The sequence below is a fragment of the Rhinatrema bivittatum genome, chromosome 7 (genome assembly GCF_901001135.1).
Source record: "Rhinatrema bivittatum chromosome 7, aRhiBiv1.1, whole genome shotgun sequence".
In the NCBI taxonomy this organism is placed as follows: domain Eukaryota; kingdom Metazoa; phylum Chordata; class Amphibia; order Gymnophiona; family Rhinatrematidae; genus Rhinatrema; species Rhinatrema bivittatum.
Genome location: NC_042621.1, coordinates 199,138,103 through 199,165,547, shown reverse-complemented (window position 1 = coordinate 199,165,547; position 27,445 = coordinate 199,138,103). Strand labels below are relative to the sequence as shown.

General features: G+C 42.3%; 1 protein-coding gene across 1 annotated transcript in view; it reads left to right on the top strand.

Moving 5' to 3' along the window:
* The window catches only part of CABCOCO1 (ciliary associated calcium binding coiled-coil 1), a 283,371-nt gene that overhangs the window by 186,444 nt on the left and 69,482 nt on the right, over positions 1 to 27,445 (top strand). Inside the window, exon 6 of the mRNA XM_029609746.1 lies at positions 25,441 to 25,563. Within this exon, the coding sequence (XP_029465606.1) occupies positions 25,441 to 25,563 (123 nt within the window). The remainder of the gene's footprint in view (positions 1 to 25,440; positions 25,564 to 27,445) is intronic.

Below are 27,445 nucleotides of genomic sequence, written 5' to 3'. Positions count from 1 at the left end.
CGTGGGGGGGTGGAGCTGCCAGGCGGTTTAAATCTCCTGCTGCTTTCCTTACGCTGCCAGCTCCCAGACTTCAAACTTTGCCCATCCCATAACCAATATAATGCTAGTAAGAGTCAACTATGTTAGTATGAGAATTACATACATATAATTTTAATTTGATAGGCCTGTCATGCTGGGGTGCTCGAGCACAGTAGTTGGGGAAGGGGAAAATGTCATATGGGAGGGGACAGCAGGTGTGATGAAAATATGGCTAGGGTCACAGCCTTGAACAGGAACAATGACCGAGGGTGTGATCAGACGTTTGGACCACAAAGACACCCAGCGGGTCAGCTTAAGTACAATGAAAGGAGAGGTTGATAGGCTTGCAGCGTGGCAGCCTGTCCATTTGGGCCCCCTTTTTGGGACAACCAGCAAGAGCAGTCGTGGAGAGGCCCATTGGCACCTTCCAAAGGTTTGGATAGGTTATTTTGGCTCGAGTGTCCTCATTAAATTTCCCTGTTAGGTATCTAATAAACAGTTGCAGCCATTAATAACCAATTAAATTTCTGGGTCATCTTTGGCCACGTGTGATCAGTGAAAGGGTGGCTGAACAGGGAGGCCCGCATGCCCTGAAAAACAATACCACTGTTGCGATCCCCCCTGCTGCTGCGCTACAGGAGGTCTCTTACCTTCCTCCAGAGGCCGCCTTGAAGCCAGGGCCTCGCCTGTGTTCCATCCGGGACTTGCTCCAGGGCCTGAGAGGCCTAGCTGTGCCTGTGGCTTGCATGCCTCTGCGTTTGGACTTCCTGTTTGGCAACGCCCTTCTCCTAGGGGCTGGCCCGCAGCTCTCCACCTGACTTATAGGACCAGCGGTGGGCGGTCCTGGGAAGCTCCTCCCAGGGAGTTGCCTTCTGCCTCCAGTATTTAAGGACTGCCTGTTCACTTGCAAAAGGCCTTCGATCAGGCCTTACAGTTGGCTGTAACCGTGCTGATCAAGGTCTTCCATGGTTCCTAGTCCAGTGTCTTTGCCTGATGTCTGCTCCTGTTTCTGCCAGCCGAGGGGGCTTCGGATGTGAGTATCCCAGCATCGGAGTTCCTGTTCGCCTGGGTCTTCCCCGCACCCTCCTTCTCAGCGTGGTCCGCGACCAGCCTTCCTGGGCTGTGTAGGGCGCGTCTGGGACAGGGTGGTCCGCGACTCAGTCCCACGGGTGGGCTGAGTAGGGCGCCCTGATGGACAGTGCAATGTTTCCGTCCAGCCTTGTCTACAGTGTCTGCTTCAGCCCTTGTCCGGATGTCTTCCTGTCTCTGCCTTGACCTGGTTCCTGAGCCTTCTGTCCTGTTGGGCCCTGGAGTGGCCAACAGGAGGGATTCCTCCCACGGGCTCTTGAGCTTCTGCCAGCCGAGGGGGCTTCGGATGTGAGTATCCCAGCATCGGAGTTCCTGCTCGCCTGGACCTTTCCTGTGTCTCGCTTCAGCCCTTGTCCTGATGTCTCCGTCTTGCTTCAGCCTGCTTCTGCCCCATCTGATGTCTTCAGTTTAAGGACTCTGTCTGCCCTCGCCTCTGTCCGGCCTGCTGCCCATTGCCGTTCCCTGCGGCAGGTCCGAAAGGGCCGGGAACAGTCGGAGGACCGTTATTAGTCAACTTCCCCGTGTTGGCCACCATGGGCATGCAGGTCCGGCTGAGGGTCGGACTCCCTGCTTCTGTTCCTGCCTGCCTGGCTCACCATGCCTGCTCAGCTCACCTCCCACGGTGTGGCTTGGGGCTCCTCCTGGGGTCCTGCCGTGGCCCAAGGGCTCACCACCCGCCCGAGACGACCGCGCCCGCGCGCGCTCGTAACAACCACTCAAGATTACTTGAGCATATAGTTTCCTTATTTTGTGATCCTGTGAGTTTTGTTTACATATCTTCTGCAAACAACTATAAATGCAAAATGAGAGATGAGATGAATCATAGATAATAAGGCTCGGCTTGGTCTTGTGTGCATATTTCTTAAATTCCTTTTTATTTTTAAATATTTTTACATAGTCCCCTACACTTTTACCACCTCACCATTCCTAACTCCCTACCACAGCACTTACACTTGTTGGCAGTTCATGAGATGACTTGCCATGCCAATTATACTATCTTAGGTTCAGCAGGGGTCACTTAGATACATAGAATTGCCTGCCTTTTTAGAAATGAAAGCAAGAATTCATGCCCGTTAACGTTTACCCTATTTTTATTTTAAAAAATCTTTGTTTTTAATTTGATCCGAGACTGAAGATGATAATAGAGCATCATGGAGACTGTTAGGTACCTAATATAGTAGGCTTACCTCTTACACAACCTCATTATTTTATTTTTATTATAACACTGGCATTGTGCATGATACTATACAAGGTATGCACAGGTAAATCAATATATTAGATAAGGTGATTCCAACATTGCTGGTTTTTCATGACTTGCCCTTGGCATATGATTTGTTTACTCATGTTATTCCTTTAGATAGATGTAAACGTTTAAAACTGGGAGGAAGTGTGATTTCATGGTTAGAGTAAATTCTTTCTAATGTTCAGCTTAATACGTGTGGAAGGGGTATTCTTTATAGTTGTTGATCTTCTTTGTGGAATTTCCCAGTGTTCACCTTTATTTTTGCTTCTTTTCAACATTTTTTTTTTTTTTGCAACCATTGGGAAAGTTTTATAGAGGGTTTGAAAGTCTATATTTATGTGGATGATGTTCAGATTTTGGTCTCATGGTCTATGGATAGTAAATTGGCTTTAGCCAAATTGAAGGAGAGTTTAGAGGCAATTTCAAATTGGTTACTAAGAAATAAGTGGATGTTAAACACACTAAACTTTGAAATTTTAATAGTAGGGAATCAGGATAGGTACACACCCTAATTCTGTAGATAGAGAATCTAGCATAATAAAGGTGTCCACAGTGGTAAAAAGAGTAGGTATCAGGCTTGTTGAAAATTTTAACTTAGAAGTCTATATCTCCCAAATGGCAAAAAATACCATTTGTAAACCTAAATTGATAAAGATTTGTCCATTCTTGGATTCCAAGTTCTTTCAAACAGTTGTTTCACAACTCATTACCACAACAGCCTGAGCAGCTGACACATAAGCTACAAGTGGTTCAGAATTTTGCAAAGAGAGTGGTATGTAATTGTCCTAAAAGTGTCAAAATAACTTTGATGTTAAGATCCTTACATTGGCTATCAGTTAAGACTCAGATTAAATTTAAATTATCATTAACTTTTAAGATATTATGGAGCAATGGACCTCATTATCTCAAGGACAAATAAGTTGATATGTTCCTAATCAGCAGCTACATTCTAGTCAAGTATCTTTGGGCCACATGTGTAAGGCCTTATTGAGAAATAGAGCCTTTTCTGTAATAGCGTCACCTCTTTGGAAGAAACTTCATTTAGAATGCAGGTTGAAAGAAAATTACCTTTCATTCCAGAAAAAGGTGAATGCCTGGATTTCTCCCTGCTACGATTTGGACAAGGGTAATGATATTATCAGGCTAATTGTTAGGAAAGGGGTTGAATAACTCTTATAAAGTTGATAAGATCTGCTTGTGAGTGTTCCAATTGTTGAAGCCTATGGTCTCTTCATTTTTATGTTTATGCACTCCTCAGTCTGATCTCAAGTCCAAATTAGTCATCAGGGTGAAAGAAGCCTTTCTGATCATGTACTAATGATATTTGGTATCCATTTACATTTTTGTGATCAGTCTCCATGAATTTAAAGTCTTAAGGTTGTATTGAGGGGTTTCTCTCATTCTATATCAATGGAACTCATGCTTATTATATATAGCCCTATGCTCCTATCCTGAAAAAAAATGAACTCTAGCAAGCCTAAGAGTGTTTAGTGACTGAATAGGCCATAAGAATTGGCTGACTCAAGTCTGAAAAATCCTTAAATCATAACAGCTACACTTGAAGAAAAGGAATTGAGGCCTGAAGAGTTTTTAAAAACCTCCTTTTAGAAAAACAAATGTGTTTGTAAGTATTTGGTAATTTTTTTCTTTAAAATAATCACATATGTTTTTGCTTTGTCTGTCTGTGCAGAGATTATCTCCTAAACCATTCAACCTACAGCAATTACATGTTCAGGATAGGCAGATCTATATAAACCCTAGAATCCAGAACAATGCTTTCCCAGAAAATGTAGGGATCTTGCCAAAACTTGGGAAAAATAATTTGTTAAAGTGGCACTACCACTAGTGGCTAACAAGTGACAGTAGATTATTATACTGACACCTTGTGACTAGTCTAGGTACTCAAGCCTGCTGAGGCAGATAGATAACATGATTTATATAAAATCATAGTGTTGGGGAAAAAAATTACCTCACAAGAACTGCTCTGCAATTTTTTCCTTACTTGTTTTTAAACCTGCAGTTCCTCATGTTGTGAGTTTTTTCGTGCATTGCTATGGGAGTATGATGCAAGGGGCAGTGCATGCTGTCGTGGAGTATGGCATGATTTTCTGGACTTGGATGCATGGCTCTGATATATGCTGCTATGCAGTAGAGCACCTTTTATCCAGAATGATGGGGACCAGGCTTGTTTCCTATAATGGATTTTTGTGTATTATTATCTGGGTAGAAAATCCAAAGTGAAAAAATAAATAATATGGCAGGTGTTGGCAGACTGGAAGCAATTTCAACTGTTTCTTAATTCAGGATATGAATGCCTTTGTAGACACAAGATAAAATGAACAACATTTAAAATATATGTTTTTCTTTCCTTAATTGAATGGTTGCAGATGAGTAGTAATGAACGAGTACTAACTGCGCCCAGGAATATATCCACATCCCATACATACAGATTGGAGGTTGTTTTTTATTTTTTTAAAGAATAGCTTTAACATTTTGAGGGAAAAATTATAATAGTCTACTATTGATTTCTTAAATTCTCACACCTATTAGTAATTTCATTATGATAAAGAATAGACAAAAATAAAAAGAAGCCCAGCAACCAAATTGGCTTCAGAGTAGTTAATTTTCTGATAAAGAAGACATGTTTTTCTATTTGCAATTTAAATTGCCTACAGTAAGTTTTTGGATGTAGGTGTTAATTAAAAATATGGAAATAGATTTAAAATATATTATAACTCACAAAGGAAGAATAATCACAACCAGGTTTTTTTTCACAGCCATGCCTATTTCCAGATGTATCTTAAACACATCCAAATTACTGGTCATTATTCTGCATGCCTAGTTCCAAAGCAAAATGTGTTTGTAATAAAGATAGTAACTGAGTTTACTATACATAGATGATTAATTGCTGTAACACGAGCATGAAGTTTCTGTGAAAAAGCCTAGAACCAGTCATTTAAATATTTTTTGAACAAATGTGCATAGAATAGGAATTTGAATCTTATTTTTCTCAAGAATTTTTGTTACATGCTGTCTTTGTATTTATTACAAAATCTAAATGTTTAAATGTAATTGACCAATATGGATAGTATGTGCCTACATGTCATTCTTAGTGAGTGAAGTATGGGGTAATTTTTCACCTCAGACCCATCAATACACTCTCTGGTCATGTAAGCACATTTTCTAGAACTGCCTGGCATCTGATAGACGATTTAGTACATTTGCTAGGCCCTGAAGATGTGATCTATCAGTTGCCTAAATCTGGCTGAGCTGGATAGTACATGAGCAAACTTAGGGCCCTGCTTTAACTTAGCTACCAGTATGCCCTGACTTCATAAGCTTTTTGAATTATTATTTATTCATATTCTGCTTTTCATGACTGCTCAGCCACTTCAAAGTAGATTACATTCAGGAACCATAGGTATTTTTCTGTCCCCAAAGGGCTTATAATCTAAGGGGGTCATTTGATAAGCCCTCCCCTTTTGTTTAAAATAAAACCCCCAGAGCTCGCCTCCCTCACCCCACCCTAGCACATCTCCCAATTCACCCCAGTCCTTAAAAAAACCTCCCTATAGTGACCCAGTGGGGACCCAGTGTGCCCCTATGGCTCCATGCCCAGTGCTGCCATATTTCAAAATAGCATTAGCTGGCCAAGGTTTTACTGTTGTCCCTATCGTTGTCCTAGAGTTGTAGCTAACTTTCTGTACAAAGCAGCTCATTACCATTTTTCAGTACTGAAGCACAATTAACATGCAGTATTTAAAAAATACCTCTCATTATCTCTGCGTTAAGGCGTTTACCATGTGGAAAGCACCTAACGCAGCTTAGTAAAAGACCCCCCTAAGTTTGTACCTGAGGCAGTAGGTGGTGAAGTGACTAGCCCAAGGTCATAAGGAAATGTCAGTGGGATTTTTCCCTGGCTTTCCATGGTTTGAAGTTTGCTGCTCTAACCACTAGGCTACTCCTTCACACTAATTAAAGTTTCATGCAGTTAACCGTCTTCTCATCATATATATTTCCACTGATGAGCACATTTCAGCACATGTGAGTTGGTCCCAGCCAAATCCTGCAGGGGTTGACCTCAAGCAATGGGCAGACCAGAAGGTGTTGCATGATCTACCTTTCACCCCAATCTGAGGTCTCGGGTCTAACAGAGTATCCCTTTGATCCGCAGATTTGAACATGGAGACAATTTAGGGACTTCCTGGTGGTCCATTCCTCCTCTACCTCTTCAGGAAGCTTCTCAGTCATTCTGATACCCATACTGATCCCAGCAGCAACATCTACAAGTCATGGGTGCCACATTCTCCATGGAAGGTCACAGATGTGGTGTTAATTACGTCTCTTGCCGTGAGGAGGTTCCTGTGCGATTTGGTGTATTTTGTTTGCTATGGAGTAACTGTACAGAGGATGTCTGCTGTCTTTTTATTAGCTGTTTCCTCTCTGGCTAGCCACAACTCTTGGGATGGTTTGCAAGACAATTTCATCAAGGATACATAGAGATCTTCATTTTTTTGTTTTTATTTTTTAAATCTTTCCAAGGAATTTATGATGAATTATTATGTCAAGAACAAAAACAGGAGAAAATCCGTTGAAAAATGTGACATTATTTATCTGGGATCCACATTTTGGTGGACAGAAGCCAGGATATTAAAACAATATTAAGCAGATTCATACACTCAGCAGCATCCCTATCTCTACCCCCATCCTCTGCCTAGAACATCCATTTCTCTCCCCATACCCCCAATGAGAATCTCCCTCTTCCCACCCCCCATTGCAACAGCATTCATCCCTAATAATGATGGCTCCAGGCTTCTCTCTCCTTCAGCAGCAAGCTTGCTGAGGCTGCTGCGCTCTGCAGCACTTAGTGTGGGGCCAGGGCATCTGCCGGGTAGTGCTTCTTGGAAGCATGGCCTAGTTCAAATGCTGCATTGGTGGCACCAAGCAGCAGGCACTTTGGCTGCTTAGGCAAGAGAGAGGTGGGACTTGAAATGCCAAATTAGCAGCACTGGAGGGCGCTTGCTTTCGCTGGTGGGGGCTAGGACTTGAAACCCTGCAGGTGCTTTGGCCCGCACTAGCTTCCAGTAGTTGCTGGAGGCCTTGAGAAGCTGCATCTGCAATTTTGGAGTTACTCTTTAATCATTCTAAAATTAGGGTGAAAATTGGTTTAAGCCAATTGCCATTTTTGGAAAAATCCACGAATCTCTGGGTGAAAATCGGTTCAAACTGAAAATCAAGGACCCTAAGGATACACAAGCTGTTGTAATTAGTTGGTTTAAGGCAACCTGTGATAATTTGGCAGTTGCAAATTTTTACACCTAGGCAGAGAGTTCCCATACTGGGCATGCAGTTAATTACATGCTAATATTTGCAAGTTATGTTTTAAAACAAGAAACAAAAGTAGAATGGTATGCAAGCTTATTTCCTCCAAGTACTAGCAAGGTATGAAGTCCTCATAGGTGGGGTGATGTCATTTGATAGAGCCCAGTCCGGTGAAGTTTACTTCATAGCTTCTAGAAGCATGTGCATGGATATTGCCTAGGGCCCCCTTCAGGTCTTATTTTCTGTGGAGTCCAACAGTTGCTTATTTTTTTCTGAGAGAAAGTTTTGAAAACTTGTATGTGTTTTTCATTGTGGGGCCTCTGTTTGCCTTATCTTACCCCTTTTAAATTCACTTGTTAGGCCTGGGTTATTTCTCAAGTTTTCTTGATTTTCTCAATTACTATTGTGAGCATCAATATTAATGCATTAGGCAGCATGGGTCAGGTTTTTTCTTTACAAATGAGTCATTTCATTTCACCTCTATTATTTTTTGGCCAATATCCCAAAAAGAAAAAAGGGCCAGTGGCTTTGATAAGGGCCTTCTGTGCAGACATGTTATGTCTGTCAGCTTGCAGGACAGCCCTGCTCCAGTTTTGAATAACACTTTCTGGCCTCAAAATAGACGAATCTTCCCCAGTGACTTTAGGTGTTTGAGTCCATGCACAAAGAATACTGCAGCAGCAGGCTACATGAAATTCATAAATGGTGTGTGGTCTGCATCAAAACTCATATGAAATAAGACTTAAGAACCTGAATATGTACCTGAAGGAGAAGAGGAGATATGAAACAGACCTTCAAATATCTGCAAGGTATTAATGATGCACAAACAAACCTTTTCTGCTGGAAAGAAAAGTACAACACTAATGGTTTGTGATATGAAATTCCAGGAGGAATGACTCAGAACCAACATCAGGAAATATGCCTTCACAGAGAGGGCAGTGGATGCATGGATTGCCCTCCCAGAAAAGATGGTGAAGATGCGAAAGGTGATGGAATTCAAAAGGGCATGAGATAAACACTGCGGATCCCTATAGGCTACAGGATGTTAATGAAGAAATAGGGTAACCTACATTAACTTTAGGTGTAACACTTCTGCATGGGGGTAATTTGCAAAAAGCAACAGTTACTACCACCATTAACAGAATGCAAGGGGATAACCTGCTCACAGCTGCAGTTGCTACTCTTAATAGTAGGCATGGGTAACCTACATGGAGCAGCAGTTACTACCAAAAGCAACTTGCTGGGAAGACTGTGTAGATCTTTCGTCTGTGCTGTCATTTACTATGTTGTTTGATTTAGTGATGCAAGTCTTGTTAACCAATATTACTTAACCATTTTCTTACACATAACTACTATTGTACTTTTTCTACCACATTCTAAATGAAAATCAGCTTTCATGTTAATGCATATACTCTAATTTTCAGTTTTTTCAATTATATGCATAACTGGTATAACATCTTAATATTTGAAAGCCTTGGATAGGAAATGGGAAACTGTAAGAGAGAACACAAGTCTTTCATCACTGAAAAGTCTTGTTTTAATGGAATGAGTTTGATAAATTTAGCCTGGAAAATATTGCACAGACCACAAATATACTATATTTTTTTCTTGACCCAGAGTTAACTTTGCTTGCATTGCAATACATCCTCAGATTTGTATATCACAGGATGGTTGGCAAAAAATGCTTAGGAGAGAATCAGGATTACAAACAGATCAGCTATGCAAATTCAGAGTTTGTTCCATCCTTAAATTGTGTAGTACTGTAAGTTGAATTTATGAATAGATCCAAACTGGGATTATTAAACTGAGACTATTAAACTGATTTCACTAATGAGCCTGGCAATACTAGCATATCAAAATCGCCAGACCTATTGCACTTATACATGATAGATACTCTGAAGAATGTAGTATGTTGTAAAATGATACAGTCCAAATAAATGTCACTGCAATCCAGCCAAAATTCCTAGCTAGTATTGTGATACAGCTTTTCTGGAATGTTCTAATGTACCAGAGGATTTAAATCTGAATGTTTATTGTATTTATAGCAGAAAGTTCCACTGTAAGAAATAATGTCAAAAATCTATACTGGAAAATGAACTGCCTGTTCTTGTTTCTGTGTTTTTTGAATAGCACAATGTTCAAAGTATTAAATTCCCCTCACATCTTATTTTAACAAGCTCTAACAAACACTTTTATCTACATTTCTGAAAAACTTAAATGGAATATTCTCAAACACACACAAGTGACATACATATTTCTTTCAGTGTTTTGTGCTAAGGTTTTAGAGCTCTAAGAGACCCAGAAGGGCCTTTCACATGGTTAAAAATAGAGCTAACTAGTCCAGTTTTATCTGAGTAATTGGATTTTGAGCCATTTAGAAATACACATTTACTTTTGACTGCATAGAAAAAGACATTCCAGGGGCATTTTAGAGTTGTATTTGGAAACTACATCCCTAACTTATGACATTGTTTTAAAATATGTAAGGCTATTCATGTACCTCTAGTTGCATGACAATCAGATGTTTAAGCATAATGTAGGCAAGTACCTTGTGTTTGAATATATTTATTTATTTAATAATATACTGCTATGGAAGCAGTTCAGAAAAAATGTTATACATAGAAACACATTAAATTAATAAAACCACAAATCCTAACAACTAAAAACGAAAAAAATACAAAAAGTCTACAACCCAAGAATTCACAGCCTATTTTATTTTGTCCTTGGAACTAAGAACAGAAACTAAGTAAAAGAGAGACCCTTTTCCCTCAAGACCCCTTGGGGAATAGCCATGTCTTGATTAATTTTGAAACTTCATAAAGTTAAGCTCAGATCTTATAACAAGAAGTAGGCTGTTCCACAATGGGGGAGCTGCTTTTAAAAGGCCCGGTCATTGCATTGTTTTAAATGTAACTTGGAAGCTGAGACTATTGAAAATAAGATACCCTGAGAGGACCCTAGGGGCATATTAAGCTATTTTCTTCTCCAGATATCTGGGACCATTACTTCTTATAGCCCAAAAAGTTATCATATGCAATTTAAACTTGTCTTTCTCTATAATGGATAACCAATGTAGGTACTGTAACATGGGGGTCTCCTTGTCTCTTTATGCAGACTTCAGAGTACATATGTACTTTTCCATTTAGACGCCCTGTTGAAAAAGTACCATTTCTGTATTTCCTCTTTCCTGGTTTCATGCTAGTAGACATCCAACTATAATGCTGCTTTGGGAAACCAAGCGGTGTTTCCCAGGCTAGAGGCCCAAAGCCACACAGAATCCAGCCTTTTCTAATGCAGGTAAAACTTTATTCAAGTTTGTTGCATCCATCGGTCTCAGACGGCTTCGACCTCTGTGCCTTACCTTTCTTCCTTCTCTCTCCTCAAGCCTTGGGAAGATAGCTGCTGCTGCATCTTCATGCCGCTCTCTCCGGCGTCCCCGGAACGACAACGGTGTTCGCCATGGATTTCCTGAGGGCCTCCTAGGATGCGTGCGCGCATGCCACCCACGTCTTTATCCACGTCATAGCAAGAACCTCGGGGGCGTCCCCTCCGAGTGACGTCACGACATCCGGGTATTTAGCCTTCCCTTCGTTTGCTAACAAATCGAGTTAGCAAGGATTGGAATGCCTCCGGTCTAAGCTGCTCTGCTGCTTCCTAGCTGCCGCAGGCAGCTCTCTCTCAGCCCTTCGGAGTCATTCATCTCTAACCTGGGTACCCACTCCTCGGGGGCCCTTATGCTTCTTTCAGGTACCTATCTGGGATACTGGATACTCGCTCCTCGAGGGCCTGCTCTCCCTGCCTTGGTGCCTACAGTTCAACTACTTCTGCCTGCCAGGATCTTCATCATTACAGCTACCGACTTCAGTGAGTAACTAACTTTGTCAGTCTGTCTCACCTCCAGCTTCAGCGCTGCAAGTCTGCATCTGGGACTTCTCTACTATTTCGTGCAGCCTACCAACTACCTGAGCGTGGGACTGGTCTCTGCTGAGGACCCCTGGACCACTCTACTGGGTTACCTCACTGCTGCCATCCCTGGCAGTACCACCAAGCTGTATAATAAATACAAATTCTCTGTGTCTGCGTGTATAGAGTCTAGCCTAGTACTGCGGTTCCTCACGGGGCTCTTCCCCTTGGGAGTGGCCATCACCGCAGTACCCAAGAATCCACTCCAACACCTCAAAACCATAACAGATTGCTAACTCCATGGATTTGGCTCAGCTCACTGCTTTGCAGGCCATTCCGGGCCTGGCCCAGTGAATCTCTGAACAACAGAATTTGTTGTATAACTTGACTGTTGCCTTTAACCAGTTACACACACAGATGAATACACCGACTACCACAGGTAAAGAAGTTATACCGCCAGAAGTGACGGTCAAGACTACAGTGCCAATACTGCTCCAATACGCATCTCGGTTGAAGTTTGGAAATGTAGAGGATTTATCAATTAGTGTTGCATGCACTTTTCTCTGCAACCTAACCATTTTCCTACAGCATATGCCAAGACCACCTATATCCTTTCGTATCTGGATGGAAGAGCGCTGGCTTGGGCCTCACCGCTGGGGGAGTGCAATGACCCTATCCTGAATGATCTTGCCAGGTTTCTTGAACTGTTCAGATCAGAATTCAATGACCCTGCCCGGTACTTGACAGCAGGATCAACTTTGGTTCATCTAAAACAAGGTAATAAACCTTTACCAGACTTCGCCATTGAATTCAAGACATTGGCGTCTGAATTACATTGGGACCCTAGATGCCTGAAGACCCTCTTCTTTTAAGGCCTGAACTCCCGGTTGAAAGATGAGCTGGCGGCTCGAGAGATGCCTAAAACCTTAGCAGAACTGATGAAGTTGGCAACTAAGATTGATCGTCGACTTTGCGACAAGTTTCAAGAGGTCAAGAGCCCCAGAAGATCACCTCAGGGAGAGACTCGAGTCAATTCTGTACCCAGGCATATACCTCCAGGTCCTGTTGCGGGTGAAGAAGAACCAATGCAATTGGGCCACAGTCATTTGACTTCTAAAGAGAGACGAACTCAAAAGAGGTTGGGACTATACATGTAATGTAGACAAGCTGGTCATGCTGTTCAAACATGCCCTATATGTCCGGGGAAACTGGCAGACTTACGTCCTGTGGGAGGACTCTTCTTAGGTCTAACTGCACCCTCTCCTCCACTCTCTCTTCCAGTATCCTTAATCTGCGGACCTCTAGAATACCAGACCCTTGCCTTAGTGGACTCTGGGGCAGGGGGAAATTTCATTTTGAAACGTCTAGTGAAACATTTGCGGATCCCCACCACTACCATGACGTCTCCTCTACTTTTGTCTTCTATTCATGGAGAGTCCTTACGGATGAAGTAACCCTGCTTACAGAACCAGTGAGCTTACGTACTGGTGCTCTTCATACAGAGACTATTTCCTTCTTTGTGCTAGAGAAGGCCATGCACCCTTTGGTACTTGGGCTACCGTGGCTGCAGAAACATATGCCACAATTCAACTGGACCACTTTGGAGCTTTCACGTTGGGGTCCAGATTGCCATGGAAAATGCTTGATGGAAGTCTCTCCAATACCATGCATGCCAACTACCCCGTTGTTGCCTGGGTTGCCACCTCAGTATACATCTTTCCAAGATGTGTTTTCAAAAGAAGCTGCTGATGTATTACCTCCACATAGATCCTTCAACTGCGCCATCAATTTGAAGCCTAATAAGGAACCACCCAAGGGACGGGTTTACCTTATCTATGTTGTAGAGAATAAAGCGATGTCAGAGTACATCCAGGAGAATCTCCAGAAAGGCTTCATAAGACCCACCAAGTCTCCTGCCGGTGCAGGCTTCTTCTTCGTGGGGAAGAAGGATGGAACATTACGTCCATGCATTGATTAGTGAGATCTGAATGAAATCACTGTAAAGGATCGCTATCCCTTACCACTCATCTCGGAGCAATTCGACTTGTTACAGGGAGCCAAGATATTCTCCAAGCTTGACCTCAAAGGAGTGTATAACTTAGTTCGCATATGCTCTGGTGATGAATGGAAGACGGCTTTTAATACCCAGGATGGGCACTTTGTGCAATGCCCCGGCTGTCTTCCAAAATATGATGAACGACATTCTGTGTGATCTACTCTACCAATGTGTCGTTGTCTACTTAGATGACATCTTGATATTCTCCCAGGATCTGCAATCCCATCAGGAAGATGTCAAAATAGTTCTGCAGAGACTTCGCAAGAACCGCTTATACACCAAGTTGACTAAATGTGAATTCCACAAGGAATCTGTGCCCTTCCTAGGGTACATTGCCTCAAACAAAGGTTTCCAGATGGCCCCTCAGAAGCTTGAGAGTATTCAGAAATGGGCACTGGCCTAAAAGCTCTAAGACAATTTCTGAGATTTACCAACTACTACAGGACCTTCATCAAAGACTACTCTTCATTGACTGTTCCATTAACCACAATGACTAAGAAGGGAGCCAACGTTGCCACTTGGTCTATGGAAGCCGTGACAGCTTTTCAGAAGTTAAAAGACACCTTCTCAAACAAACCATGTCTCTGACATCCAGACCCTACATGACCCTTTATTGTGGAAGTCAATACCTCTGACGTAGATGTAGGAGCCATGCTAAGCCGGACCAGTGACTCTAAGATCTTGCACCCCTGTTCATTCTTTTCCCGACGCTTCTCGCCAGCAGAGAAGAACTACGGCATTGGGGATAAAGAATTGCCTAGTATTGCGGTTCCTTACGGGGCTTCTTCCCGTGGGAGTGGCCATCACCGCAGTACCCAAGAAACCACTCCAACACCTCAAAACCATAACAAAGTTACAGCACTTCAACACAAAAAAAAATGATACTGACCTTTGCAGTACACTTCTCACTTCCTGGGCTTTGGGTCGATATAGATTGACAGGAGCTGCCTCTCCTGGAGATGTAGGGGTCTCTTGAACTCAGCTGGGCTTACACTCTTATTCTCCCTAGCTGGTCCCGCCCTCAGGACTCCCTGCTCCAGCAAAGCCTGGAGGTCAGTCCGCTTTAGCTTCTAATACCTATGTTTTAAATATTAGAGCCTTTTTCAGTTTTTCCCATAAACTCATAATGGCAGAGAAAACTTACTAAAGAGTGCTGTTGGACTTTGGATTGTAAAATTCAAAATTTGGAAGGAAGTCCAAGGATAGCCCATGGAGAAAAGATCAATCTTGCTCCCCCAAAGAAATCCATTGTCATTGTCATTGTCATATGGACTTCAAGCATTTTGTTTGTGAGCTGAAATGGATGATCACCAATCCTCAAACTGAGATCCTGGCATTATACTCCTTACACTACTCCTTATCATCGGATTGCTCCATAGGCAAAATTTTCTACGCTTGAAAGCAGCCAGTCTGGAGAGCTGCCTGACCTTCCAGTGTGAAGCCAGTTATCCAAGGTCCATCCAGGAGCTCCTCAACATAGTCTTCATGAATGTCCAGTTTCCTATGAAATCTACCTCAGTCTTGTTACTTGAGGCATTCCAGACGAAGTTGAACAGGACACAGAGGTGATAAGCTGGTGTTCCAGAGGCACTTAAAGGCTTGCATTGTGCACTTCAACAACCAATAACTTGCTTCTGATGACTTCTCTGTGGGCTGCCAAGTATATCTATATCAAAACCAGTTTGAACCTGCAATGCCAACCACAATGAGGACCTGGTTTATCACTTTGGAGCAAATAGAATGGGAATCCTATAACCAACTTGAACCTTAATAATGGAGGAAGAGAGAACATCCTAGTTCAAATAAGACCTGTGACAGTACAGTAGGGAGTCAGAAATGGACAGATTGGGTAACCTAGCATTCCTTATCTGACTACTGTCAGTGTCTTCTGTTCCTATGATATTGGGCATGTATTTTATTAAACTACTGCCTTTGCCACAAGCTACTCCCTGGTCGGCCTGATCCCCGAGTACCGGAAGATTCCATGAGCCCCAATATTGATAGTTCTATTAAAAGTGATTCTGCAAAAGAACTACTCCATGGATTTCTCCTTGGAGCTGTCTTCACAGAATGCAAGAAATTGCTTCCTAACAGAAAACATGTAATATTTTGTATTTGAATTTGTGTAATATGTATTTATGAAATTGTATTTTATATGTTGTAATCCTCTTTGGGTGCTCGCATTGGACTGAAGAGGTAGCATAGAATTGTAAGCATTAAATTAGATAGATATACTAATTATACAAATATATATTTATTTATATATTTACAAGCTCTCTTTTTATAGAAAAATGTTTACTTCATGAACATTATTTATACCTTTATCTCCATTGAAAGTCTGTCAGCAGCAGAGTGCTCCTTACACCATGCTAGGTTACCAGCTCTGAGATAAAAGTATCCAAAGTGCAATATAGCTAACATGGTTTCCAGAAAATAAAACAGCCAAATGCAGATAAAAAAGGGGTACAGCATTGCCTCTGATCAATCAATTGTAGGGATGTGCATGTAAAATAATTTTTACTTGGTTCATTAGGCTCACTGAAACATTGCTTTACCCCTAGACTCATCAAAATGTATTGATAATGCAGGAATAATGCCTGTGAATAGAAAAAGGGGCATGTTTAGAATTACCACCCCATTTGATAACATAATGCTTTGCATTGATAGTGTGATAAACTTATCATACCCTGCAATAATGTGAGAGAACATTTCTACTATGTTATCTCACCCTAGCTTGATGGACTCTATAAACAGGGTACCATCAAGCTAGGGCAAGATAACATAGTACAAAATTTCATCTTTGTGAGACTTTTCTCACTCCAAATGACATCAAATCTTCACCGGGGTGTACTGTGCTGTTCGTACGTCTCATTCTACATGAGAAACTGGCCCCTAAACCACCACCATCTCACCTTGAGGTACTAGATGGCCCTCCTATAGAGATATAAATAGTTGCACACTGTGAGGGCCTCCCCAGAGGTACTCTCTCGCTCTGTCTTCCCAAGCCCAGACATAGCCAAAATGCCCATTTTGAGCATATTGCACAGCCTAACGCCAGGAAAAAAAAGGTGAAGTTATTTCCAGCATTAAAACTGTGCAATAGCACCCCTCATTTTCTTAAATCTTGCCCAAACTCCTCCCTGTTCCCACCCTTTCCAAAAATTTGCATTCGTGCTAGCGTTATTATCACATGTGTTAACGCCATAATGCATTTTGATGAATGACCCGGTTAGTTTGGTGCCAAAATTTTTTTGTTTATGTCAGTCATTGGTTTTCCATTAAAGTCAATGGGGGAAGCAGTTCATCCTATTTTGAGTTCTAACATCAAGGTTTTCTATTCAGGTATAGTGAAACTTGCTAGCAGAGAGAACAGCACTCAAAGACATCAAGAGTGGAGCAAAGTGGCACCAATAGTGGATGAATACTGTAAGGCACGCCTGTTTTCCTAATACGCGCCCTGCCATCTCTCCTGGGCGCACAATGCAATATTTAAATTAGGGGGTCACACTAAAAAGGAGGTGCTAGGGGAAATTGTACATTGTTAGCGCTTCCTCGGCATCGGGTGCTCAATCTAAGAAAGTCAGTTTTTTCCCACTACTGGCATATGCACGCATAAGATACATGACTAGAAATTTTTTTTTCAAAACCTTTTTTTTTTTTTTTAATCCAAATCTGCTTTCTTTGGTTCCTCCTCCTTAGTATTGCGACAATACTATTAGGAAGAATCCCAGAAAGTAGGACTTTTCTTTTTATTATAATGCGCCCTTGAATGTGGCATACCTTTTCGCCAGCCCCAGGCTGGTGTAAAATTTGCCATGTTGCAATTGGCCGTGCAGGAAATTTTTTGCATCGCAGGGATTAGCTAATAGCCTCATCTACATGGACATGCATTTTGGATGCGCTAATCCCCTTATTGCATCAACGGTTATGGATGCACTTCCAAAATGCGCATCCAATTGAGTGTTAAACCATGCGCTAGCCGCTGCGCACGGTATTACATTGGCTCCTATGACAGGCAAAGCTGCCCAAACAGAGGTAAAACCCTCCAGAACACTCTGAGAGTATCAAAGCAGACCAACAGTGGCAAGAACACTGCAAAGGGCACCAAAAAAGTAGCATGAAGACCCCAAGGTGCCAAAAGAGGGAAAAGGTCATTTCCTGAAGGGGAAAATATTGCTGGATTCACTAAGCTGCGGTATGGAGTAGTGCAGCTTACTGAAACCTGCAGTATTTTCCATGGTGCTAAAATACCATAGGAAAAATTTCCAAGGCTTAGCTGGCCCCAAGAGAGATCGTGTGAGGGTGGTCCCACAGCCTGAGGCCACCATTTTGTTAAAGGGTCAAGTGACACTCACAGCAAATCTCTCCAGTGAAAAAAAATCCTTGACGGTCTAATGAAACACCCTGTTCTATGCCCCTTCCGTTCCTGCCTCCCCCTGAGGTGACAGGCCCCTCCCCTCCTGTACACACCCCACCCTTTTTTGCAAAACACTCTCCCCCTAAGCCTCCATCCATCCCGCAAGGCCAACAACACTCCTAACCCTCCCCATGAGTCTCCCCCCCCCCCCCCCTCCTTGCTTTACATTAAAAATCTCTAGAGGCCTGGGGCCTGGAGTGCACCTAGACTCTGGATTCTATGTCATTTTAAATATGGTGCTGCCTGGCCACTTTTATACTTTTATCAATGCCATACAGAAAGAGATGGTGCAGAATGTGGAGCTTAGGAGGCATTCTGGGCCCCACCAGGCCTCGAGAAATTTTTAAGGTACAGCAAGGGAAGGTTCACGGTGAGGTCTAGGGTAGAAGAGGGAGTCAACAGTCTTGGGGAGGGGGTATTTTGCAAAACAGGATGGAGAAGGTACAGAGAAGGGCTACCAAAATGATAAGGGGAATGGAACAGCTTCCCTACGAGGAAAGACTAAAGAGGTTAGGACTTTTCAGCTTGGAGAAGAGACGACTGAGGGGGGATATGATAGAGGTGTTTAAAATCATGAGAGGTCTAGAATGGGTAGATGTGAATCGGTTATTTACTCTTTCGGATAGTAGAAAGACTAGGGGGCACTCCATGAAGTTAGCATGGGGCACATTTAAAACTAATCGGAAAAAGTTCTTTTTTACTCAACGCACAATTAAACTCTGGAATTTGTTACCAGGGGATGTGGTCAGTGCAGTTAGTATAGCTGTGTTTAAAAAAGGATTGGATAAGTTATTGGAGGAGACGTCCATTACCTGCTATTAAGTTCACTTAGAGAATAGCCACTGACATTATTTATTTTTATTTATTTATTTAACAGTTTTTTATACCGACCTTCATAGTAAATAACCATATCGGATCGGTTTACAGTTTAACAGAGGGAGAACTAGAGTAACAATTCAAGTAAACGAAAGATAACAATAGGTAGGAATAAGTCAAAGTTACAATCAACAGGGGAGAGAACTTGGAAGCTTACAACAAGCTGGAAAGAAGAAAGGTCGGTACAAAGTATTGTTACCATAGAGTATACAAGTTAAAAAAAAAAACAAAAACTTAAAAACGGTGCTTTAACCTGAAAGTCTCAGTGTCCATTTTTTATTCGAGAAACAGAGTGCCAGACCGGGTATGAATGAAGGCCAACTAGTAATTGACTGGTGGTTCAGGGAAGGCTTGGTGAAAGAGCCAGGTTTTAAGTCTTTTTCTGAAAGTTAAAAGGCAAGGCTCCAGTCTTGGAATAGACTTAGTGTTTGGGTACTTGCCAGGTTCTTATGGCCTGGATTGGCCACTGTTGGAAACAGGATGCTGGGCTTGATGGACCCTTGGTCTGACCCAGTATGGCATTTTCTTATGTTCTTATGAGAGAAGAGGAGCCTGTGCCGCAAGATGTTTTTGTGCTTTTTTTTTTTTTGACATTTCCACCATTGGGGCTGCTTCGGGGGTCAGCAGTGGGGGCTGGGATAGGCAGTCTCACCAGACCCCTGGGGTTGTTTCTCCATTAGCGAGGGGTTCGTTGTGAGGGCCAGTCTAACCCTTGTATAAGACAGCCCTGGAAGCATTGGGATGCATGTTATGATCCCCATCTTTCTGGGCAAAGCTAGCTACAACTCAGGAATTGTAGCTAACTTTACATCAAATAACATGGCTTTCAATGTTTGAGGCAAGCCACTCTGATTTTCATGTGATTACCTAGGAATGATATGCTTTGCATACATTTGCATACAAACCAGCTCATTACCATATTTGTGATATCAGAGGGAAGGTAATGCACAGTATTTGAAATACTATATGTTATTGTTCTGTTAGGCCATTCATCAAGCCATAAACACCTAACACAGCTAAGTAAATAAACCCCTTACATTGTATGTCCTTGGGGGCAAGGAAATAACTACATTGCCTGAATTGTAACTCACTTTGAACCTGGATTTGGAAAAAAGCAAATAACTAAAATCCAAAGCAGAATAAACATGACATGAATATTCCAAGGCACCATGAGGGGTCAAAGGACCCTAACAACATTGGCATGAAGACCACAAGATATCAAAACATGGGAAAATCAGCACCAATACACTGATAGAATATCCCAATACACTGATAGAGAATGAATGCAGCACAAACAGGCCCATTCATTAAAAGGTTCAGGAGATCCTGCACTCCGTGTTGAGCACCTACTCTCCTGATGCACGCCCAGGCACCTCTACTGGGCGTGCAATTCTCTATTTAAATGAGTCCCCGTGCTAATAAGGAGGCGCTAGGGACAATAGCGCATCCCTAGCGTTAACGTTAGGGATGGCTCTCAGCAGGTCCGACAACCGACGCTCAAGTTTACCGGCGTCGGTTTTCGAACCCACTGACAGCCACAGGTTTGGAAAATGGACACTGGCAAAATTGAGTGTCTGTTTTCTAACCTGCCAATTGGCGGGCAGATTTTTTTTTTATTTTTGGTTCTTCTGACTTAATATCACTAGGATATTAAGTCGGAGGGTGTACAGAAAAGCAGCATTTTCTCCTTTTCTGTACACTTTTCAGGGTTGCTTAGAACTTAACGCCTGCCCTTGGGCAGGCATTAATTTCTGAGAGTAAAATGTGCGGCTTGGCTGCACATTTTACTTTCAATATTCCGGGCGACTAGCTAATAGGCTCATCAACATGCATTTGCATGTGATGAGCGCTATTAGTTTGGGGGGGGGGGGGGGGGGGGTTGGCCATGCGTTTTCCATACACTATTACCCCTTACAGTATAAGAGTAATAGACGCTGGTGGGAAACACGCGGCCTATCGCGTGTTTAATGGTGCACTCCACCGAGTGCACCGTTCTGTATCAGCCTGAAAAAGTGGTATGAACATAGGAAATGGATAAGGCAGTAAGCATAGTGTCCTCAATATTCCAAAGCAGAGGGCTGAGCATGGCAGCAAGCACAGTGGTATCAATATCCCAAGGAACAGAGTGAGGGATAAGGCAACATAAGAACATAAATTACCATGCTGGGTCAGACCAAGGGTCCATCAAGCCCAGCATCCTGTTTCCAACAGAGGCCAAACCAGGCCACAAGAACCTGGCAATTACCCAAACACTAAGAAGATCCCATGCTACTGATGCAATTAATACTCCAACATGAACATACAAGGGAATGTTTGCTTGGTGGTAATCTTGTACGGGGGTTATTCAATGAGGGTAACCGATTTGCAGTTATCCTCTCGTGAACCTCCGTCTATTATTCTTTTATTAAATTGAACAATGTCTCACAAACTCTTTTTGAATTTTTTGGAATTTCCAATTTTTTCTAAAAATCCCTTCTCCCCTGCTGCTTTTCCGCCCCACTGTTATCTTATTTCATACTTATCGGGACGTCGCCTCTGTAGTGTCTTATGGGTACGGAGCTGCTTGTCCGACACGGGCCATGTTTCGGCCCGTGTCGGACAAGCAGCTCCTGCTTGTCCGACAGTGTGCCTGCTTCAGGGACTATGGGAGAGTATGCTGTGTCCAATACTGGGTTCACAGCGTGTAGTAAACTTGTGTACAGCTTCTTTTGTCTTACGTGCGACGCCTGGACATTGTTCAATTTAATAAAAGAATAATAGACGGAGGTTCACGAGAGGATAACTGCAAATCGGTTACCCTCATTGAATAACCCCCGTACAAGATTACCACCAAGCAAACATTCCCTTGTATGTTCATGTTGGAGTATTTTTGAGAAGGGAAAGAGGTTGGTTAGTGACTGATGCAATTAATAGCAGTGGCTATTCCTTAAGTAAACTTGATTAATAGCCGTTAATGGACTTCTCCTCCAAGAACTTATCCAAACCTTTTTTGAACTCAGCTATACTAACTGCAGTAACCACATCCTCTGGCAACAAATTCCAGAGCTTTATTGTGCGTTGAGTAAAAAAGAATTTTCTCCAATTAGTCTTAAATGTGCTACTTGCTAACCATGGAATGCCCCCTAGTCCTTCTATTATTCGAATAGTACAATGGTCTCTAAATCCCAAAGCATGATGCACGGGGGGGGGGGGGGGGGTAATCAACACTCTAAGGTACAGAGTGATGGATACCATGGTCTCAAAACTCCAGAGCATGGTATGCAGAGCAAGGTAGCAAACTCAGTTGTATCAGTAACCTAAGGCATAGAGTGAAGAGTATGGCAGGAATAAGAGTGGTATCAAAAGAGGGGCAAAGGACACAAACAGCAGTGGCATTAACACTCTCCTGCTCCAAGAAAAGCTCAAAGTAGTACCAGCAATGGCAAACGTTCTCTAAGACACCATGAGAGGGGCAGGAGCAGGCTGGATGGTAACAGTGACAGAACAGAGAAAGATGCTGAATCAAGAGAAAAAAGAGTTTTCATTTTACTTTTGTTCTTTTTCTAAATTTTGTGTTTTGGGGGCCAAAATCGTGAAATATAGCAAAGAGAAAGATGGTAGAAGGAATAGGCTGGACAGCATCACAGCAAGGCACTGAATGAGGAGTGAGCCAGGCAGCAGTGGCAAGAATTGCATCTGGCAATAACAGCAAGGCGCTGAAGGAAAAACGTTTGGCATTGGTTTATTGTGGCTGTGTACTCAGTCCTGCCATTTTCATGGAAATTCAGGGAAACCAAGCTTAGGGAGGTTTATTTTAATGAAGGAATATTCCATGGAATAATCAGATTTAAAAACACAAAAAACACTCACAAAATTCAAGATTTGTGAAAATTAAGTGCTGAATTTCAATGTTCAACCAAATGAAGGGAAAACCCTTCATACCATAAGTTTCAGTATATTTTAAAATCCAAGGCTAGCACTGCTCCATCATAGGTTTAAAAAAAAATCTTCAGTGAAAAGTGCTTCAAAAAATATTCCTATTAGTGCATAATATTGACATACCTTTAGCACAAAACCACATCAGCAAATGCTTCATATTTGCCAAACAGCAACACCACAAACTTGTCTGAGATGACCGATAACTGACAAGATCCATGTTTCACTCCTCACTGCTTCAGGGTCATATTTTACTTCCCAGTCACTCACATCCATTATCCTTTAAGGCGAACATGTCTGCCTCTGTTCAGCACACATCTCTCAATCACATCAATCCACTAAAACTATTTTTAAAAACTTTGGATATTACATCACAGACTCATACTAGAATCATCTTGATGACATCAATTAGCAGTTGGAATATAGTGATAATGCATACAGTCCAAGATCCAGTCTGGATCTGCTAATCCAGAAATACAAATTTTCTGTATACTTGACATAGACAAACTTGACAATACTTCCACAATATTCTTCTACTGCAAGAACAATTAAATAGGTATTGGTGCTCTAGATCCAACAGCTCAACTCATTTTGGCCTCTAGCCTTCAAGTTGCCAGAACACGATTGTGTTCCCCACAGTGCCTTTTGAATCCTTGATGACCAATCCAGATCCTGATGGGTGGGGCCATGTATCAGATTAACATCTCTCTGAACCTGCCTTTCCTTGAGTGGCTGTGTGGCCTCACATGCATGACACCAGATCAAAGTCCACCAGATCACTTTTTGCCCTGACAGCTGGGTGTTTTCAAATGGCCTGAATTGGCCATTGTCAGATGCTAGGTTTAATGAGTCCTTGGTCTAATCCAGTATAACTCTTCTGTTCTTAAAAGGTATCCAACAAAAGTTGCTGTTTGCCAAAAGCAGACTCAGAGTGCTGGGGGGTGAATTGCACCTTTATTTGTTGCCCTCTTATACCAATATGCTTAGGTTTGAAGAAGATAATTTGGATTTAATTTGCAATATAAAACATTAATTTAAACTAAAATTGAAAAGATTAACAAAAAAAAAGATTCATTTAATTTGGCCAGCAAATATATTCCTAAACCTCAGAATCTTGGCCATGCACTACAAGAATATAAATAATGCTGATCCTTCCTATGTTTCCTTCTTTATTTAAATGTAATTTCCTGTAGAGAAACGCTGCTTTTAATCATTTTGGCACATGTGTATTGTATTTGAGGCAGACTGCAAGATGGAAAAATGGAAGAATTCCTTTAACATTAATGAATGCTTCACTTTACTTACACCAATATGAAGCAATACCCTTTTGGAAGGTTCATGCCAGCAAACAAGCACTAATTTTCTGTAGTTCTTAGAAGCTGATTTACTAACCTGTGGTATTTTCCATGGCTTAGCAGCCATTTTGCAAAACTTTGAAACTAATGCACATGAGCTCACTTATATATGTAGCAAACTTTTTCACAAACTTTTCTGCACATTGTCCTATCTGGGAGCTTTGCACATTCCTGATTGTGGCAAAGCACAGAACAATTTGACTGTTGGCATCTCCACTGGGGGGTGCCATGTTTCAAAAGGGTCACACAGTCCATCTCTTCCCCTTCCCACTAGTACCAAATCTCTGGTACCCCCCTCATCCATTGTAGGGCATATGTGTCACAACTGAGGGGCTTGATAAGTTCCACTCCTCCAAGGCCCACCCTTTTTTCCCAAAAAATATTAAAAATTAACATCAGGATCCTCACCCTGATCCTTGCCTCCCCCCAACTGTGCCTCATCCTTGAAATTTACCCCATAGTAGGGGTGATATTTTAGGGGCAGGACTGAACACCACTTACTCCTGCCCTGCTGGCATCATTTTCTAAAATGTTGCAGGCAGACCCCTAGCACTTCTTTGAAATATGCTGGGGCAAAGATGCACTAGAGATCATTCAGCACCATTTTGGAAAATAGCACCAGGGGATAAGAGCGAATAGGATTTGCTCCTGCCCCTAGAAGACCACTCCTGTTATGGGATAAGGTTGAAGGAGAGTGAAGTGGGTAAGAGGGTCAGGAGGGCCCTGATCCTAATTTTTAACATTTTGGGGGGACAAGGAGGCTATGCCGCACAAGGGGCTCAGGACTCATGCTCGGAGGGGTCAACTAGAACCACCAGGAATTTGGTACTAGTAGGAGGGAGGAGACGGGCTGCGAAGACCCTTTAAATCTGTTCATCCGTTTGGTGTGAACCACCGTTTCCCTGAGCCGGCCTGAAAAAAAGCTAGATTATTGTTATCTTTAGCATCTAAGACTACCCAAACTGATTCAAAGTGTCGCTGTTTATTATAAAAGTAGTTAACTCCATATTATGTTGCATATTTAATAATGAACTATCCAGTGGTTTAAATAAGTAGCTAAATATTTTGAATAAAGCTTGTATAGCATATGGAGAGGAAATTCAGTGTACTTTAATATGGTACATGAATTGGTTCACTGTCATCATGTCACAAACATCTTATATTGTACTTAAAAGACATAATATTGATTTCTTTTTCATGTTTCATTAAACAATGCTAACATGAATATTTTTTTTCACCCTAACAGGAAGCGATAGAAATTATAAGACCAACAACTATCCCTTTCCCAGCTCCTCTGGAAGAAGGCTTATCATATGATATATATTCAAAATTTATGCTATTGATACCTGAAATAGAGACGACATCTGAGGTAAGTTCAGTGTTTTAAATGAATGTATTTTCATTTACATAAGAATTTAAGATATTCCATACTGGTTCAGACCAAGGGTCCATCAAGCCTAGTACCCTGCCTCCAATAGTAGCCAATCCAAGTCACAAGTACCAGACAAATAACCAAACATTAAATAGATCCAATGCTACTAATGCCAGCAACAAGCATTGGCTATTCCCTATTGATTAATAGCAGTTTATGGACTTCACCAGGAACTTATCCAAACCTTTTTTTACTCCCAGCTACACTAACTTCCTTAACTACATTCTCTGGCAATGAATTCCAGAACTTAATTGTGTGTTGAATGACAAAGAAGTTTCTCCAATTTGTTTTACATGTGGTACTTGCTAACTTCATACAGTGACACCCCCCCCCCCCCCAGTCCTTGTATTATCTGAAAAAATAAATAACAGATTCACATTTGCCTGTTCAAGTCCTTTCATTATTTTGTAGACCTCTATCATATCCCTCCTCAGCTGTCTCTTCTCCATCTGAGCAGCCCTAACCTCTTTAGCCTTTCCTCATAAGGGAGCCGTTCCATGCCCTTCATCATTTTGGTCGCCCTTCTCTATATTTTCTCCAGTACAACTCTATATTTTTTTAGATGCGGCGACTAGAATTGCACACAACATGGAGCGATACAGAGGTATTATGATATCCTCCATTTTATTTACCATTCCCTACCTAATAATTCCTAACATTCTGTTTACTTTTTTGATCGCCACAGCACACTGAGCTGATGATTTCAATGTAATATAAACTATGATGCCCGGATATTTTTCCTGAGTGGTAACTCCTAATCAGGGACGGATTGGCCTATCGGGGGATTGGGCATCCCCCGGTGGGCCAGTCACATTGGTCATGTGGTTTTCATCTCAGCTCCCGCTGAAATGAAGCCATGGAACATGTTCTTTTGCGGGACCGCAACACCCAACGTGGGCCGAGGGAGGTGTCAACAGGGCCGCGACACCCGATGCAACCCGAGGGAGGTGTTGGTGCATTGCGGCCCAAGGGAGGTCTCGGCAGGGCCGCCCAACCCGAGTAAGGTCTCGGGGCTGCTATGGCGCTCAACATGATGCAGCACAAAGAAAGGCCTACAGGCTCGGCAGAAGGACGCATCTGGCGGTTTCAGGGCCACTTCCACTTCCCCTCCAACAGTAAATGAGCAGCACAGGCACAGCTAAGCCCAGAATAAAGGAGGAAGACTGAGAGGTGTGTGTGTGTATGTATGAGAGAAAATGCCAGCAGGTGTGTATGAGAGAGAGAGAGCCTGAATATGTGCATGAGAGTGAGCCTGCATGTGTGTATGAAAGAGAAAGAGTCTGAATATGTGCTTGAGATTGAGCCTGCATGGTGTATAAAAGAGAGAAAGACTGAATATGTGCATGAGATTGAGCCTGCATGGGTGTATGAAAGAGAGAGAGACTGAATATGTACATGAGAGTGAGCCTGTATGTGGGTATGAAAGAGAGAGCACCTGCATGTGTGTATGAAAGTGAAAGAGCCTGAATATGTGCATGTGAGCCTGCAAGTGTGTATGAGAGAGAGAGCCTGAATATGTGCATGAGAGAGAGCGTCTGCATGTGTGCATGAAAGTGAAAGAACCTGAATATGTGCATGAGAGCGAGCGCCTGCATGTGTATGAGAGAGCGTGCATACATGTCTGTACGAGAGCCTGCATGTCTGTATGAGAGCACCTGCATGAGAGAGTGAGAGCCTGCATATGTCCATGAGAGAGAGAGAGCCTACATGTGTGTGTATGAAAGAAAGAGAGTCTGCATATGTGTGAGAGACTGCATGTATATGAGAGAGAGAGTGCCTATGTGTTTGAAGGAGAGAGAAAGAGGATAAAGATTGTGTG